The sequence below is a fragment of the Myotis davidii genome, unplaced genomic scaffold (genome assembly GCF_000327345.1).
Source record: "Myotis davidii unplaced genomic scaffold, ASM32734v1 scaffold120, whole genome shotgun sequence".
Classification (NCBI taxonomy): Eukaryota; Metazoa; Chordata; class Mammalia; order Chiroptera; family Vespertilionidae; genus Myotis; species Myotis davidii.
The window spans coordinates 5202362-5218370 of NW_006294778.1; the positions used below are offsets into that span (position 1 = coordinate 5202362).

Genomic DNA, 16009 nt, shown 5'->3' on the forward strand with positions numbered 1-16009 from the left:
AAAGACACCTGATTCTCTGATCATGGCCGGGGGGCAGGGCAAAGGCGGCCCCAGCTCCTCCCTGGGTTTCTTCCAATCACTGTCAGTAGCAGGGGGCTTCTTCCTGCTTTCCCTTTCACCTCCTGCATTGTGCCTACATATGCAAATTAACCGCCATCTTGTTGGCAGTTAACTGCCAATCTTAGTTGGCAGTTAATTTGCATATAGCCCTGATTAGCCAATGAAAAGGGTAGCGTCATGCGCCAATTACCATTTTTCTCTTTTATTAGTGTAGATGGTCATATTGGAATAGGACTCACCATAATGACCTCATTTTAATTTAATTACCTGAATGTTGACTCCCCATCTCCAAATACAGTCACATTTTGAGGTACTGGAGGTTGGGATTTCAACATGTAAATTTTGGGGTAAGTGACACAATCCAGCCCATAACAGGAGACTTCTGATATATGACTACTGTCTTCTGATTCCTAGAATACTCTCCGTTGCTGTTTCTCTCTTACTTCCTCTCCCAAACACACACATAGACTCCTAGATTTTTAGATCTGAAATCTTAGGCATTTCAGCTCCATGGAAATTCTAGGACCATAATATGAGCTGTAAAAGGTCTCAGAAATCATTTGGTTCAATTACTTTATTTTAAAGATAAGAATACTGAGATCCAGAAATGGGTAAAGATGTGCTTGGGTTCTAAGATGCCCTCCTTCTGGCCAGCAGAGAATAGCACATAATCAATATGGACTAATAAGAATTCCAAAAGAAAAAGATGGGGTAGAAGTGGCCCCATGAAGTCTCCTACTAATTTAATATATTCCCACCAGAAGGAATGGAGAAAATGAGAGCAGGGTTGATGGATTTCCCTGAGGGAAAGAAAAGCTCTATAGAATCACAGAATGTAGGTCTTAGAGATCTTCTCCTCTACCTTCCTTGATTTAAACAGTAGGGTTAGGGTCTTCACAGATAATAAAGCAAAAAGTCTCAAGATCATCCAAATTGTTGATTATAAGAGTTGAGAGAGATAAATGTACAACCAAGCAAATGATGACCCTTGGGAAAAGAAGATGACTAAACCAAGAACCAAGAAGCAAAGCATTTCATCAAGTAGCCTACTTTGATGATGCCATGGTATAAAGAAATCTCCTTTCTGCCTGGTCCTTCCATGCCTTCTACTTCAGGGCCATTCATAGTTCACTGAAAATCCAGGCTATATAATATATGAATATGCCCAAGGTTCAATCAAGGAGAAAACGGTCCAATCAGAAGCATAGCAAAGCCACAGATGGAAGCCAAGCCACTGCTGTGGTGGTTGCAAAGTGGATCCTGGGTTATTAGATCGATGAAAGCCAGCTAGTACCTGAAATCCATATGGCCAGCCACCTTATCCAGAAGATGCTGAGTACTCTTGCTAAGACATCATGCTCTAGAACCAGCCTCAGACACAGGCCTACTGTGACTACCATCTGAGAGTAGCCATCAAACACAGATGGCTCTTCAAGGGACCACAGTTGAGCAGAAGAATTAACAGTTAATGTCCTATGAAAAGGTTCCTTAAAGAATTGTCTGTTCCTTCTTTCATTGATGAGTGAATAAATGTCAACTATAAATCAAGACTTTGGATAAAGTATAAGTACACCCAATGATGAACTTCATCCAAAAAGAAGACAAGGACATCAAAAGAAAAAAAAAGCAATAGAACTTTCTAGCTAAAGAATGTTTAAATCCTAGATTATGGATTCAAACCCATTTCTTTTTGTAATGGGTTTTTATCAATTCTAAAGCAATTATATTGAATGGCTAGATGTGACTTCAGAATAATATGAACTAAGTAAATAGGAAGAATATACTATTGTCTTTCCATCTCCCCCTTTCTAGAATCAATACTAAGTACCTAGCGATTCATGGTATATAATGTTGTGTAGATAGATGGATGGATGGATGGATGAATGAATGATGGGTGGATTGGATGGATGGATGGATGGATGGATGGATGGATGGATGGATGGGTGAACAGAAAAATGGGTGTTCTAGGTAGATGAATAGAGGTAGAAAGGCAGCTATAAAAATACATAGCACTGCTGAGATGACATGATTCCTTTCGTCCTTGCACAGGGGTGAGGCAAGTTCAGAGTAAAGAAAGAAAGAACAAAGGAGTTGTGCTTATGTAAGTGTTGCAGGTTTACAATTTCCTTCTCTAGCCTCAACTGAAATCATTCAAGGACCTATTGCCAAAAGTGCAATTGCCAAAGGTGGCATCTGCCACCTTTAAAATCAAATGCACTTTATAGCAAATGTTATGTAACCATTAGTCCCCTCAATACTTTCCTGAAGTAGGCAGAGTAGTAGCCATCATTTAAAATTCTACTATTTCAACTGCTTCTCTTAGGGAAAATTGATGATTATGTGTAAAACTTATGGTGTATGTAAAGATTCAGGATCCTAAAATAAAATTGCTGAAAAAAAATTTTTATTGAGCACCTACAATGTGCTAACCTCTGTACTAGGGATGAAGGAGAATTATAAAGATTGTAGAAGCAGTAAAACATAGTGGGTTAAGAGCAGAGAATGTGGAATCAGACTGCCTACCTTCAAATGCTGATTAGCTTACTAGTGGTATGACCTTGGGCAAATGATGTAACTTATTTGTGCTTTAGTTTCCTTATCTTTCAGTCGGAATCTACTTGATTGAATTTATCTAGTTGAATTTATCTAATTGAATCTACAGTTGTGAGGATTTGAGATTGTGTGTGTGTGTGTGTGTGTGTGTGTGTGTGTGTGTGTGTACAAATATATATGATAGTGAACAAGTTGGTGCCTGGTACGTAGTAAGCACTATTAAAGTTTTTGTTAATATTATTTGACTTCATTCTAAAAAATAGAGCCATCTGAAAAAGAAATAGATCTCCTCAAGTGGAAATAGGTCTCATATTCCCCAGACTTCAAGCTTAAGCTGCCAACACTCTTCAGTGACATGGTAGTTGGTTTCAAGCACATGGTGGGAAAAGAGAACTGAGTGACCTAAGACCCCTTCCAACCAAAGAACCCAGTTCTACAAATAATTACAACTTAAAAAGAATCCCGGCCATCCCATGTGAGAATCGCTTAACTTTTAATTTTAGGTCATAGAATGAACTTTCAGAAAACCACCATTTTTCTCAACCAGTTAAAATCAAATGCAATATGTGTTTTCATTTCATGGTGACTGAGGAAAATTTAATTGTAGCATGAACTCCAACACTTACTAGTTTTAAGTCAAATTGCCAAAATAAATAGAAATGTGGGATATTTTCAGGCTCACACTGCTTCCGGGACATTTCAGTTTCTAGGGTTGCCGATTCAGTGCCTTTCACAAGTATTTGATCTTCTCTCAAACATCTCTTGAAAACAAACAAAACCTCATACAGCTTCTAATGTGAGTGCTGTTAGGATGTAAGGGTGGAGAGGGAGGCAGAGAAATGAGCTCCAGAGAGCATTTCCGCTTCTCTCCCCCAATCTCCTGACCACCTCCCTCCCACCAACCACCAATAGGAAACAGTGTTTTCTTAAGTAATACATTTTTCAGTTTCTCAAGTTCATTAGCATACATGGGGTAGATGAGATTTATTCTCTTTACTTGTCTATAAGAAGGGAATAGGGCTGAAACCGGTTTGGCTCAGTGGATAGAGCATCGGCCTGTGGACTGAAAGGTCCCAGGTTCGATCCTGGTCAAGGGCATGTACCTGGGTTGTGGGCACATCCCCAGTAGGAGATGTGCAGGAGGCAGCTGATCAATGTTTCTAACTCTCTATCTCTCTTCCTTCCTCTCTGTAAAAACTCAATAAAATATATATTTTTTAAAAAAAAGAAGCGAATAGGACTTTTTGCAATATTTAATAGATAATAGGGAGCCGACTTCTTTTTTAATTTTCATTGAATTTATTGGGGTGACATTGGTTAATAAAATTATATGGGTTTCAGGGATACAATTCTATAATACATCATCTGTATGTTGTGTTGTGTGTTCACCAACCAAGTCAATTTTCTTCTATCACCATTTATTTCTCCTTTACCCTCTTCTACCTCCCTTACCTCCCCTTTCCCTCTGGTAATCCCCATGCTGTTGTCTGTGTCTATGGGAGTTGACTTCTAATCTAAGGGCAAAGTTAATAGTCTGAAGTTCAAGTGGAAGGCTTTGGTAGAAATTGTTTTTAGATGAAGCAGGATGTTCTTTATGAAGTTTTGAATAGTCACTACAAAATTCCTCAGCTTGTATGCTCACCAGCTACTGATTCCTTTGAAAATCAGTGACAATATTTATTGACCTGTAAAATCAGAAATACACATGGATTGGGCATACACATGGATTGTTCTTGCACCATTTTCTGTCTTGGAAAAGCACTGGCTGGCAGCAGGTGTGTTTACTTTCATATGCTGAAGGCTCCCATCAACCTCAAACAGATGCAAATCACTTCCACTTGTCAGAGTGCTATTTTGTTCATCCTCAGAGTTCAGGGGAGCCTTCCAAACTTCCAAAATTTCTCTCAATTCAGTGAGGGGAAAATTTAGAACACACTATTCTTTCTGTGTTCTTGTTTTTTCTTGAATTTTTGGGGGTGATATTGGTTAATAAAATTAGATAGGTTTCAGGTATTCAAGTCTATAATACATCATCTGTATATTGTATGTTCACCACCCCAAGTCAAATCTCTTTCCATCACTATTTATCCCTTCTATCCCCTATTCTACCTCCCCCGACTCCCTTTGCCCCCTGGTAATCACCATGTTGTTTTCTGTGTCTATGAGTTTCATTTGTTTTGGGCTTAATCCCTTCACCTTTTCCACCCAGCTCCACAACTGCCCTCCCTTCTGACAGCTGTCAGTCTGTAAAACACAGTTAAGAATGTGCTGCCCAGATTTGTCACACACACCCAGCATGAGTGGAAGAGGGCAACACCCTTTCCTGCTAATCCTGTGAGCTCATTGTTATTGCATTGAAATGACAGCAAAGGTAACAAACTCAGGGCTTCCTCTCTCCCCAACACGTTGTAATATAAGTTGCTGTATACACTAATTTAAATATTCTAGTATAAGTTGTATGTCAGATAAAATAATGGCATTTTGCTGGCTTATTAGAAAAAAGTAATCAAATTCAGTTTTTAGGTAAAAATGTGCTGAATCTTTAGCTCGTATCAGTGAAGTTGTTAGAATGTGGTGTTTCTATTTTTAAAATAACACAACATTTGAACCTTTCAGCAATTCCAAAGTCAACTCCCTCTGAGAAAGATAGTGTGCTTCAACTTTTTTAAAAGATTTAAAAATGTAACACAAACACAAACAGCTAACTAAACAAGCTGCCCATAAAAATCAACAGTCTAGCAGCCCTGGACCCCAGAGTATTTTACAACATCCTTCAAGACTATTAAAGGCAACAGAAATACCTCTTGCCAGTGAGGGAAAATGCCCCTTGGCATTTCTTTTCATTTTTTCCCAGGCTTTTAAACCATTTTGTTAGTGATTTCTTACATCATAGGCAGACATATTTGTAATAGAGGTAGCCAGTATCCTTTGAAGAGTAAGAAAGTGGCTAGGTTGGGGTATTGTGGCATAATTATGGGACAAATATGAGTTCCCTATTTCCTGGGGATTTGTAGGGATGTACCAGTTCCTAGAAAAAAATAGCTACGCACTTGATATCCCAGCACTCAAGGGGTTGATAGATAACCAGTAGGTAGCTACTCTTTCTCCAGCACCCTACCAAGGGATGTACTTTTTTTAAATATATTTTATTGATTTTTTTACAGAGAAGAAGGGAGAGGGATAGAGAGTTAGAAACATCAAGGAGAGAGAAACATCTATCAGCTGCCTCCTGCACACTCCCTACTGGTATGTGCCTGCAACCAAGGTACATGCTCTTGACCAGAATCAAACCTGGGACCCTTGAGTCTGCAGGCTGATGCTCTATCCACTGAGCCAAACCGGTTAGGGCGCAAGGGATGTACTTTAACAACAGAAACTACCAAAAAAAGAGAAAAAAATAAGGCAATATTCATAAAAATAGCTGGTATTTATTAGACATATGCCCTGTGCTAAGGGCTATAGCAAACCACATTATTTAAATTTCACCATTAAGCCTATAGGGTAAATACTATAATTATCCCCATTGTACAGATTAGAAAACTTGGGGTGAGTAAGGTTAAATGTCTTGCCAAGGTCTTGCTCTAACAAGTGGCCAGACCAGAATCCAAAGTCAAGATGGACTCCAGTGTGTTCACTATGCACTGTGCTCTCTCTCTCCTGCATCTCTTTGTTGGTATTTTCCTTAGCACAGGAGGGGACTGTGTACTTTTTATCCTTGTACAGAGCACAGCAGGAAGTAGGCAGCCTTGCTGTTGACGTGAATGAAGTCTATTCCACCAGTTGTTAAGTCAATTTGACAAGCATTTCCTTGTTTGTCACTTTTCTCAAAGCGCTATGCAGGGGTAGATACAGAAGTGAAGGACCCATGCGACAGCCCTCGAGGAGCTTACTTTTTAGTGGGGAAGCAAACACAAACATAATTTACTCTGTAGCAAATCAATGACCTAACAAAGGTAGACCCAGAGTGGACTCTTGACAGCACAGAAGCCAGAGCAGACGGACGTTCCTAACAAGTTCACAGAATGGATCTAAACCAAGGACCTTCAAATGATAGGCTTTCTTGCATACAACTATAGATATTTCTCTATGCCAGATAAATGTGTGGGGGAGATCACATGCCATCATAATAACATTATGAGGTGGTTACTCCTACTCTGCACTTTAACTGAGAAAGAGAAAACAGTGATTGTCAATCAATTGTCACACAAGTCCTGTGTGGGACCGGGATCCAAGCCACGTGTATAAGCCTATGTCTTCTAAGAAAAAAGAGATGAGATTGGGTTAAATGAGCAAGGGTGTTATTAGGAGAAATGTTCGTGTGAAAGGACATAGGAGAGAATGGAGGAAACCTAAGCAAGCCATCAGAAGAAGGTAATGCAAGTCTGATCCCAAGCGAAGGAGAGAGAGGGAGTAGGTTAGGTGGAAGCATCGTAGATGGCCGTATAGTCTAAGGAAAATCCTTGAGCCAAAGCTGGCCAATAAAGGAATGGGTCCACCTTGATATAACTCCCACATTCAGTCATGGGGGTTGGGGAAGGGACCTGCCCTGGGGGCCAATCCACTATGACTGGAGGAGAGGATCATATTAAAAGAAATGGCCATTGCCACCATAACCACATAGGAGATATGATGCAGTGGTTTCGAGGAAAAAACAAGAGGCTGGGCTGACCAACACTGCATCCAGTCTTCATATTTCTCACATTTTGTTAAAGAGGCAGCCACTCCATCAGGAACCTGAATCTCTCAAAATGTGCACCTTGACCTCTGGTTGTAAAAGTCACATTCCAAACTGCTAAGTAAGTCACATGACACTCATTTTGCTTGGCTCCCAGAGAGGAAAGGCTGACCTAACTCTCCTGAATTTGAACTTGTGATTCCCCGTAGTAAAGAGATACCAGACTTGATCTTGAGACATCTAACTTGTCCTCCACAATTTCACGTGTCTCCAGGTCAAGCCAGCAAACTAGCTCAAGCCCATCCTTCTTAACAAGTGACGAGCTGAGGTCTGGCTCATCTTTTCAATCATCCACTCCTTATTTTGTTATTGTTGTTATTGTTTTTCCTATTTTTTTTTCCCTTCTTAGAAGAAGGTCAATGCTGAGTTAGGACCTTATAATATATAACAGACAAATATTCCATGCTGGACAGAATTTTCCCAGCACTCTTATAGGGTGCGAGGCTTTTCTTAGACTTTACGTCACACAATGCTCAATTTGTTTGGAAAGGGTAGAGGTGGAAACATGTTCTATTAAAAATATCACTGCTTCCTTCCTGAAATTTAAAAGAGCCTATTAATTATCCTTCATTTAGATTCTCTCCCTCAGGCAAAAGTCTCATAAAGATAGGCAGGGAGAAAAGAAGGGTTTATAATGCCCAGGGGGTTAGCTTTTGCTCACAGAATACTGTGCTACTATTCTCTATCAATAACCATACAAATGGGGTTCAGCTCACACTTGTAGTTGGAAGGACACCCATCCCCTAAACTAGCATCTGGGATCCTGGGTAGCTCATGACTTGATCAAAGACCAGTTATCTGAGAAAGATTTGGGCCTTAAGGCACCAGATATTGTTTGACCTCTGGGGGAGGCAGTATGGCAGAGCATCTAACTGGTGAGCTCCAGAATCAGAAGGAACTGGTACAAATTCCAGCAACAGGCACATCTTCACTGCAAGAAATCGCTTTTAGTAGAAACTTTGTATTCCTTAAAGGTAAAATGGGCAAGACACTAGTACCCACTTCCAGAAGAACTATCAGAAATAAATAAGAAAACATATTCAATTAACATATGCAATACAGTGTCTAGAATGTTATATGGGTTCAAGTGATAAAATTGTTATTCTTTTGTTAAAAGAATAAACTGTTTTATTATTAGTCCTGGATCTATCCGTTTGTTCCTATGTAACCTCAAATTCTATATGAGACTGTTATAAATGAAATCATCTCAGGAGGTATTGTGAGATTATTGTATAAACTGTAAAGTGTCTGCAAATGTAAAACAAGATCATTATTATTGCCATTGTTACTAGCTCTCAGTGACCTTCTTACTCAAAAGGTTTATGCATAGCTTTCCTTTGAAGTGCTAGGAGCTAGGATTGGAGTAGAGAGATAATGGGAGAATGTGAATGAGCCCTTCAAAGCATTTTCCAGCTTCATAAATATCTGTGTATTGTCCACAAAGTGTAATAATGTATATCGCAAATTAAGCCCTTTCCCAATGAGCAGGTCAACCTTTTCCTGAGAGAAATAAATTTCCTCAACCAACCCTTGCGAGCTAGAGAACCAACATTTTTTTGAAAAATAAGCTTACCTTCCCTAGTGTCAATAGGAAATAGTATTTACTTACTACTGTTTTCCTTTCAAAAATCTGTCTAGTTGCATACTAGAAACAGTTTCGGCTGGTTTGTTTGTCTTGGACAAGCTGTTGAAGTGAAAAGTTTTTGCTTGGCTAAATGTGGGACAGTTTCATAACCCTTCAAGAAGTGCACTGAAGGTGGGTGCCAGTTCTGAAGGCTGCCTCAGACAGGCCTCCACTTGCTGCCCATTGTCAAGGGTGGCCAGCGGAATTAAATTAGGAAAATGAACAAAGCAACAGATGCAATTGAGACCAAGTCCCCGAGTGCTTTTGTTTTATCCCTGTCATTGTCTACAACAAAGAAGTCCCACGGGAGAGCCTGGGAAGAGAGCCAAATGCAAACCAGACGACATCCCAGCTGGTTTTGAATGGCCTCCATCGAACATGTGTGTGCATGGGAACCACGCTCTTTGGAGCAGGGTAGGCTTCTCTCAAGTGAGCTTCTGCCTATGGCTTTGCTGTGATGCTGACACACACAGACCCAGAAGAAATAGGAAGGATCCCTCTGTACAGAATTTACACCTCAGCTTTGAGACAAAAGGAAAAGAATTTCCCTGTGGGGAAAAGGACAACATCTATGTGGTTGGCCCATCTAAACTCAGTTCCTTTTGCTCCAGTCCTCATGAATTTGTGACACATAGAAGATACCTGAATTTCTCCTTCTGCAAATCTGGGATTTAATTTGGCTCAAGAGGAAGATTACAGATTAATCATCACATGTGGCTTTCTTTAAATTTCTTATTATTTCATTCTTGAGTATTCTCCTAGTTTGGGTGTTTCTCACAGTCTTAAAATATTTTTGTCTAAGTTGGTAGAAAAAAAAGGTAAAACTCAAATTAGCATATTTTTAGACCTGTCAGTTAAGTTGTTCAGTAGTTTGATAGAGAAATAGTATTCTTAATAATAGTTATTTGGAGTTTAGAAAGCCACATAGCTGATCAGCTGAGAACTGAACAAAAATGCAACGAGGAGTTTAGGATGACAGTGATCCTATACTGTGGCCCCATATGTCTTTCTGCCATTTTTCTGAAGAAATCCTTTAAGAAGGCAAAATGAGATGTATAAATATTTTAAGACAGAAATACAAATTTACTGGTAGTTCAACAGTAGATGCTTTTATTCAGCAAGAAATCAAGTGGATTGGATTAAAGGTCAATGATATTTTGGAGAAAAGTACTAGGATTTTAAACAGATGACATTTCACACTGCCCTATACGAATGCCCAATTTTGTTCCACAAGCTTTTTTTTTTTTCCAGTGGCCCCTGAGCTAGATAATCTAACAAACATTTTCTATACAATGATGCCATCCTCCTTCTATTCAGTCCCTACGGGATATTGACCATCAACTTACAACGTGCTAACTGGCTTTTATGAAAGAGTTGGTGCTAACTCCAATGTTAGGTAGAGCCGAAAAGCATGTGAAAGAACAATTACTAAATCCCTATGGGCCTTAACTCAGTGATTGGTAGTTGTTTCTGCTCCAGCGTCTCATCCTCTCCAGGTATTAGGTCTGGGTGAACACAAATGCCCTTACAGTGATCTCTAAGCTCCTAACAATGATTGGGTGAGCAGTCACTACCTTAGCCAGAAGGAAGAATTTGGAGATTCCAGCCACTATAGAAAGAACTCTTGTTTTTGGTCCTGATGGAAACATGTTCTAAAAAAATTTTTATAAAAAAGGCCTCTGTAGATCTTTAAACCCTATTCTATGCTAATAATTATCCATTATATTCTCCTATAAGGGTTTCCTGGTTAGAGATAAAACCAAGAGAAGAAGCATCTTATGTTTATGCATGCAAAGGCCACTTCCTCCTAGATTTCATTTCACATCTTATTTGTCTAAGTAAACTTTGCTATTTAAATATATCCAAGGATAAAATAATAACTATAGGAAAAGTATAAAAACCTGATTCTGCACATTATCAGAGAGTCCATTATACTCACTCATTCATTTAATTCATCCTTCAGTTATGTAGTGAGCACCTGCAAAATCCTGGGTACTGCTCTAAACATGGGCCTGTAACAGTGAACAGACAAGTCCCTGCTATCATAAGGCTTCGGCTCTAAGCAAAACTTGCAGGAAAGCATTGCTTATTGATGAGTAAATGGTAGCACCAAAGTCAGGAACCCTGGAATTTTAGTCTAGGAATGGCTACATCCTAGTAAAGATGAAATAGTGATAATAAGAGTAAGATAAAATAATAATAATACTTATATAGTGCTTGCCATGTGCCAGATCTATTATAAGTGCTTTTATGTACTAATTCTTTAATCCTTAACCCTACAAGGTAAAAACTATTGTTATCCCAGTTTATGGATGAAATTGAGACACAAGAAATTTTCGCTTGAAGAAGTTCACAGGGCTAGAAAATGGAAGAGCTAGGATTTGAGCTAAGCTCAGTATGTCTGTGATTTTACAGAGTCTAAAACAATTACAAATTTCCCCACTCTTCTAATTCTCTCTTTCTTCAAAGAGAGAGAATGAAAAAGAAATACCTTTTCACAAAAATCAAAACAGAACTAAAATGCAATAAAACAATAAAAAAAAAAATAACAAAAGATGCTACAGGCCAGGAGACTGAACTTTTCAGGATCTCCTTTCAATCAATGAATGTGTGATAGCAGCAGATGAATAGAAACACAGTTTTGTGTTGTTATAAAGCAATCTGTGGTCCCCATGCCAAAAGGGGCACATAGAAGCAGCTTGAATGAGGTTTAGCTACACTAAAAAATTAAAGCCTATTTACTTAAATTCGTCTTTCTTAGAACAATCTGGCCCAAGCTCTCTTAGACTGACTGGTGAGTCTTAAGCTATAAAAGGTTGAGACCCAGCATTAGAAGTAGATGGGTAGGATATATAAAACATCACCAAGTTAATGTCGCTTTTTTCCTCCCTTGCTTTTAGGAAGTACATTTGAAGAACGCAAGTAGAGGGAATGCGGGAAATAAGAGCTACCGAATGTAGGAAGACCTTCCTGGGGAGTGAAGAATGACATCCCATCGGCAGGATCCTTTGCTCTGCATGAATTACCAGTTAAACACCAGAATACCCACCAAAATATAAGTTTGATAACATTCCAAAAGATGGGCATTCCCCCCAATGAAATACACAAGTAAACATTGAAAACATTGTCTTTAGGAGTGATTGTTAAAAGCTTTGCACCTTTCCAAAAAGGTCCTGGAGTTGGTAGATTGCTGTTGATCCTTTATTACTAATGTTCTATAGAGAAAAAATATATGTGTGTATGTATGTATCTATCTATCGATATATATATATATATCTTAGTCCTTGCCTCTCAAGAGCCACAAATGCATGGGTGTTGTCTAGATCCAGTTGCACTAAATTTGTCTCTGAATCTTGGCTGCTGGAGCCATTCATTCAGCAGTCTTGTCTAAGTGGTTTATTAACTTTTTTTTATTTGCACTTCTTTCTATGCAACACAGGTTGTTTATTTTACATTGTCGATTACCTTGTTTGTCTATCGCTGCCCACTCTCCTTCATCCCCGTTATATTTGCCCAAATTTGGCCTCCTCCATAGCAGCAGCAAGCAGTCAAGTAGCACACCAATATTTAACCCACCAGATTCTATCTGTGGTACTGGTACAAAATATAAATCAGATGCATTTGCTGTAGACACAAAGCTTTATTTTTCCACATTTGCTAAAAAGAAAATGCAAATAGTTGCAACTTTGAGGCCAAACGTTCTTAGGTGTATGTGTTAAGTCTAGAAAGTCTCAAACTCTCAACAGTTCCTTCAAATGATGAGTTAGTGTGCGACCTAATTAGTAACTTCTCTTTGATTTTTTTCCATATAGAGCACTATGTAAATTTCACATATCAACATTACAGGATATATCAAACAGTATGTAAAACTCTCTTTTTTTAGTACAATGGTGCTATTTTTGTAGTTTGTGATATGAAAGACTCTGGCCTAAATGGTAAAAGGTGAAAGCAAAACAAAAAAAAAAAAGGATGCCTGGAGCCAAAGACACAGAGGGGAAGGGTCCTAAAACTCCAGTACCCCTGATTACGCCTTCTAAGAGAAATTGAAGACACAAAGTCCACTGATGCAAATTTGTTTGGCAAGTCCTGAGAGGAGTGGAAAAAGCAGAAGGTTAGGAATCTAATAGTCCTGGTTTCTTCTCACCGATGAAACAAACATCTGCCGACTCGGCCACGGACTCACCACTTTGTGACCTTGGGCAAGTCACTTCACCTCTGTGTGCCTCAGTTTCCTCATCTGCAAAATGGGGCAATATGCCATCTACCTACCTCACAGGGGTGGTATGAGAATTAAAAAGATAAAGCTCCAGATTATTATCCTAAATTGCTACGAGGGTGGAAGGTCAGAGCCCTTAAGTCACTGGGATGCAAGGAATTCTATAAACAGCTCATTCAGAGCATAGCGAGAAAACTGATTAGCCAAATGCTCCTGACATGCCAACTTTTGTCAATGAAGCTATCTAATTAAGTATCCAACCAGCTAATTGTTAAAAGTTAGCAATCAGATTGATCTCTTTTAAAACACTTTTCAAAATAAGTTAGAAACATTTGATTAACAACTTGATTTTAAATTCTGCATCTGGGTTCATAAATTCAAAGTGAAAAGAGGGAAATAAAGAGAAAAACAAAAAGATTTCTACTGGCAAAGGGGCAATTACTCAATTTGTTAGCACTCACTGATTTCTAGGCAATTTCTAGAAATCCAGTAATACTTCTTTTAATATTATGATACTCCATTCATTTTGAACAACCGTTATTCCATCTTTAGGCAACCTACAAAAGATGGCCCAAGATTTCAACTATTGAAATAATATCTTATAAAAAGTCACAGTTACTTTCTTTAATAAATTTTGCTCTTATCCTTGGCTATATATATATATATATATATTATTATTTTATTGTTGCTGTTGTTAAAATACCCTTGACTAGAGTTGCTAGTTTATAGGCCAAAATTTTCTTCAGAGCTAGAAATTTTCCCTCATGTCTTCTTAGAAGAATGGTCCCTATGAATGTGTCTTATCCATTCAACTAAAAATTGGTATGAAGAAAATCCAAAGTTGAGGGCAGCCCCATGGTTGAGGGCAGGCCCAAAAAATGTTTCTGGCCTCCATACCAAAATTTTCTTATGAGAACAATGAATCATCCACCATTTGGATCTTTTATCGGCCTTAGAATTTTTGGTGAGAAGCAACCAAGTTTATTATTTCATGCACATTGTACCCTTCTTATTCTTGGAAAGTACATATGGAAAACAAACATTACATGTTTAGTTTTCATCCCACTGGTACACCTCAAGATTCAGAGGCCAGATATAAAAAAAATTAAATTAAATTGAAAAAGACTTCCTGTATCTCAGAATGTATGCAAAATGAAGGCCTATTTAGTGGATGCCCTGGCTCAGCCAACAAGTATTTTAACCCTCAGTGTGCAGTGTTATTGGAGTTGAGCATCTCTGGTGTACTGAGTGGTGTTCTAACCACTATGGACAGATGTGAAAGGAACTACAAGTCTTTTTTGTCCTTCATCTGTTTTCACACATATGGGTTCTGCTGAGTGAGATGCTCTACTCCTCTTCCCAAGATGGCACTTCTAATTTTATTTCTTGTTCCTAGAATGCACCTTTTAAAATCACTGACTCCCAGAGACATTTTACATGTATTCTTCTGCCGACCTAGCTGGATAGGGTAATTCTAAGAGTGTCTATGACTTACTTGATTGACTTAGCAATTCTATTCACAGCCCAGATGCCCCAATGAGGAAAGCTTAAATAGACAAAAAGACATAATCTTTCTTAACTTTTTCCAACACATGTCCTCTCCAACTACATCATAAATCAACGAATTAAAAAGTAACTAATTATTATACTAACCCAGTATCTTATTTGCAAATGAATTAAAACTAGAAGACAATTTGATGTAAACTGCAAAAGTCCCTTGGTCCCCCTACACTCCAGCAGAATGTCCCAGGATTGACAGAGAGGGAGCACCTAACATTTCACAACTCAAAACTTCATAAGCTTTGGTTTAAATTTTAAAATGAGGAAATTTCAGGATGTTTATGGAAGAGCCGTACATATTGGTAGGAATTAGCTTTCAACGTATAGGCTTATTTCTGATTTAAATGACAATACAGAATACCTAAGTCAAATTTCTACTCCAGTTTCCCCACATAGTATAGTAGCACTATTTGAACATTTTAAGATGAGGAGGCTCCCCTGAAAAAGCTAATGAATCTTTCCATCAGAATGCACTCTTCTAGGCCTAAAAGAAACTCTCCCAATCTCTCTCTCTCTCTCTCTCTCTCTCTCTCTCTCTCTCTCTCTCTCTCTCTCTCTCCCAGAGAGTCCAATGGAATACTTAAAAAATAATAAAAAATAATAATAATAACTTCCTGGAAAAAGAAGAAAAAGCCTGGCCACCTTGAGAATCCTTCCCCTCCTGGGAATGTCAATGTTTGTGTAGATGGAACCATCTCATGCGCTGTGGCTCCAGGGTTTCCGTTACTACTTCATGCACTAGTGGGATTAAATTGGGGGATGTAGCACAATTTTGCTTTCCCATTTATTGTTTGGCCAACTATGCCAACGTGGTGCTATTGTTTCTTTAAGAAAGTACTTGACTTTAAAAAAGGAAAAAAAAAGAAAAAAGAAAGCATGGACATATTTTTTTAAAGTGTAAAAACGATAATTCTATAGCTAGGTGGCTTCATAAAACAGCACTAGGTCTAGTCACCACCACCTTTCAAGTTCTTATTGCTCACAAGTAGCACAGACTGTTCACCAAATTGTGAGTGTGGTGGTGTGGGGCAGAAGATGGAAAATTTTTAGAATCACAAGGCTCCACTCTTTTGTTGGCTCTCAGCAAAATTAGCACTATGTTACCCAATCTGAACACCTGGATCAAGAGCATGGAATATAAATGGGGCAAAAAAATACTTTATAGGAAAATGGCAGAACTAAAAGGATGGTTAAGTTACTTATTGATTTTTTTTTTTTTTTTTGGTGTAGAGAGAGAGAGAGAGAGAGAGTGAAGGAGGAA

At 38.5% G+C, this 16009-nt stretch overlaps 1 protein-coding gene across 3 annotated transcripts in view; it reads left to right on the top strand.

Annotated features, from left to right (window-relative positions):
- Positions 1-14813, top strand: part of IGF1 (insulin like growth factor 1) — a 69919-nt gene extending 55106 nt beyond the window's left edge. For all 3 annotated transcript variants that reach the window (XM_006769358.2, XM_006769359.2, XM_006769360.2), the window contains one exon: positions 11873-14813. In XM_006769358.2, the coding sequence (XP_006769421.1) occupies positions 11873-11898 (26 nt within the window). In that variant the 3' untranslated portion in view covers positions 11899-14813. The remainder of the gene's footprint in view (positions 1-11872) is intronic.
- Positions 14814-16009: the final 1196 nt, after the last annotated feature.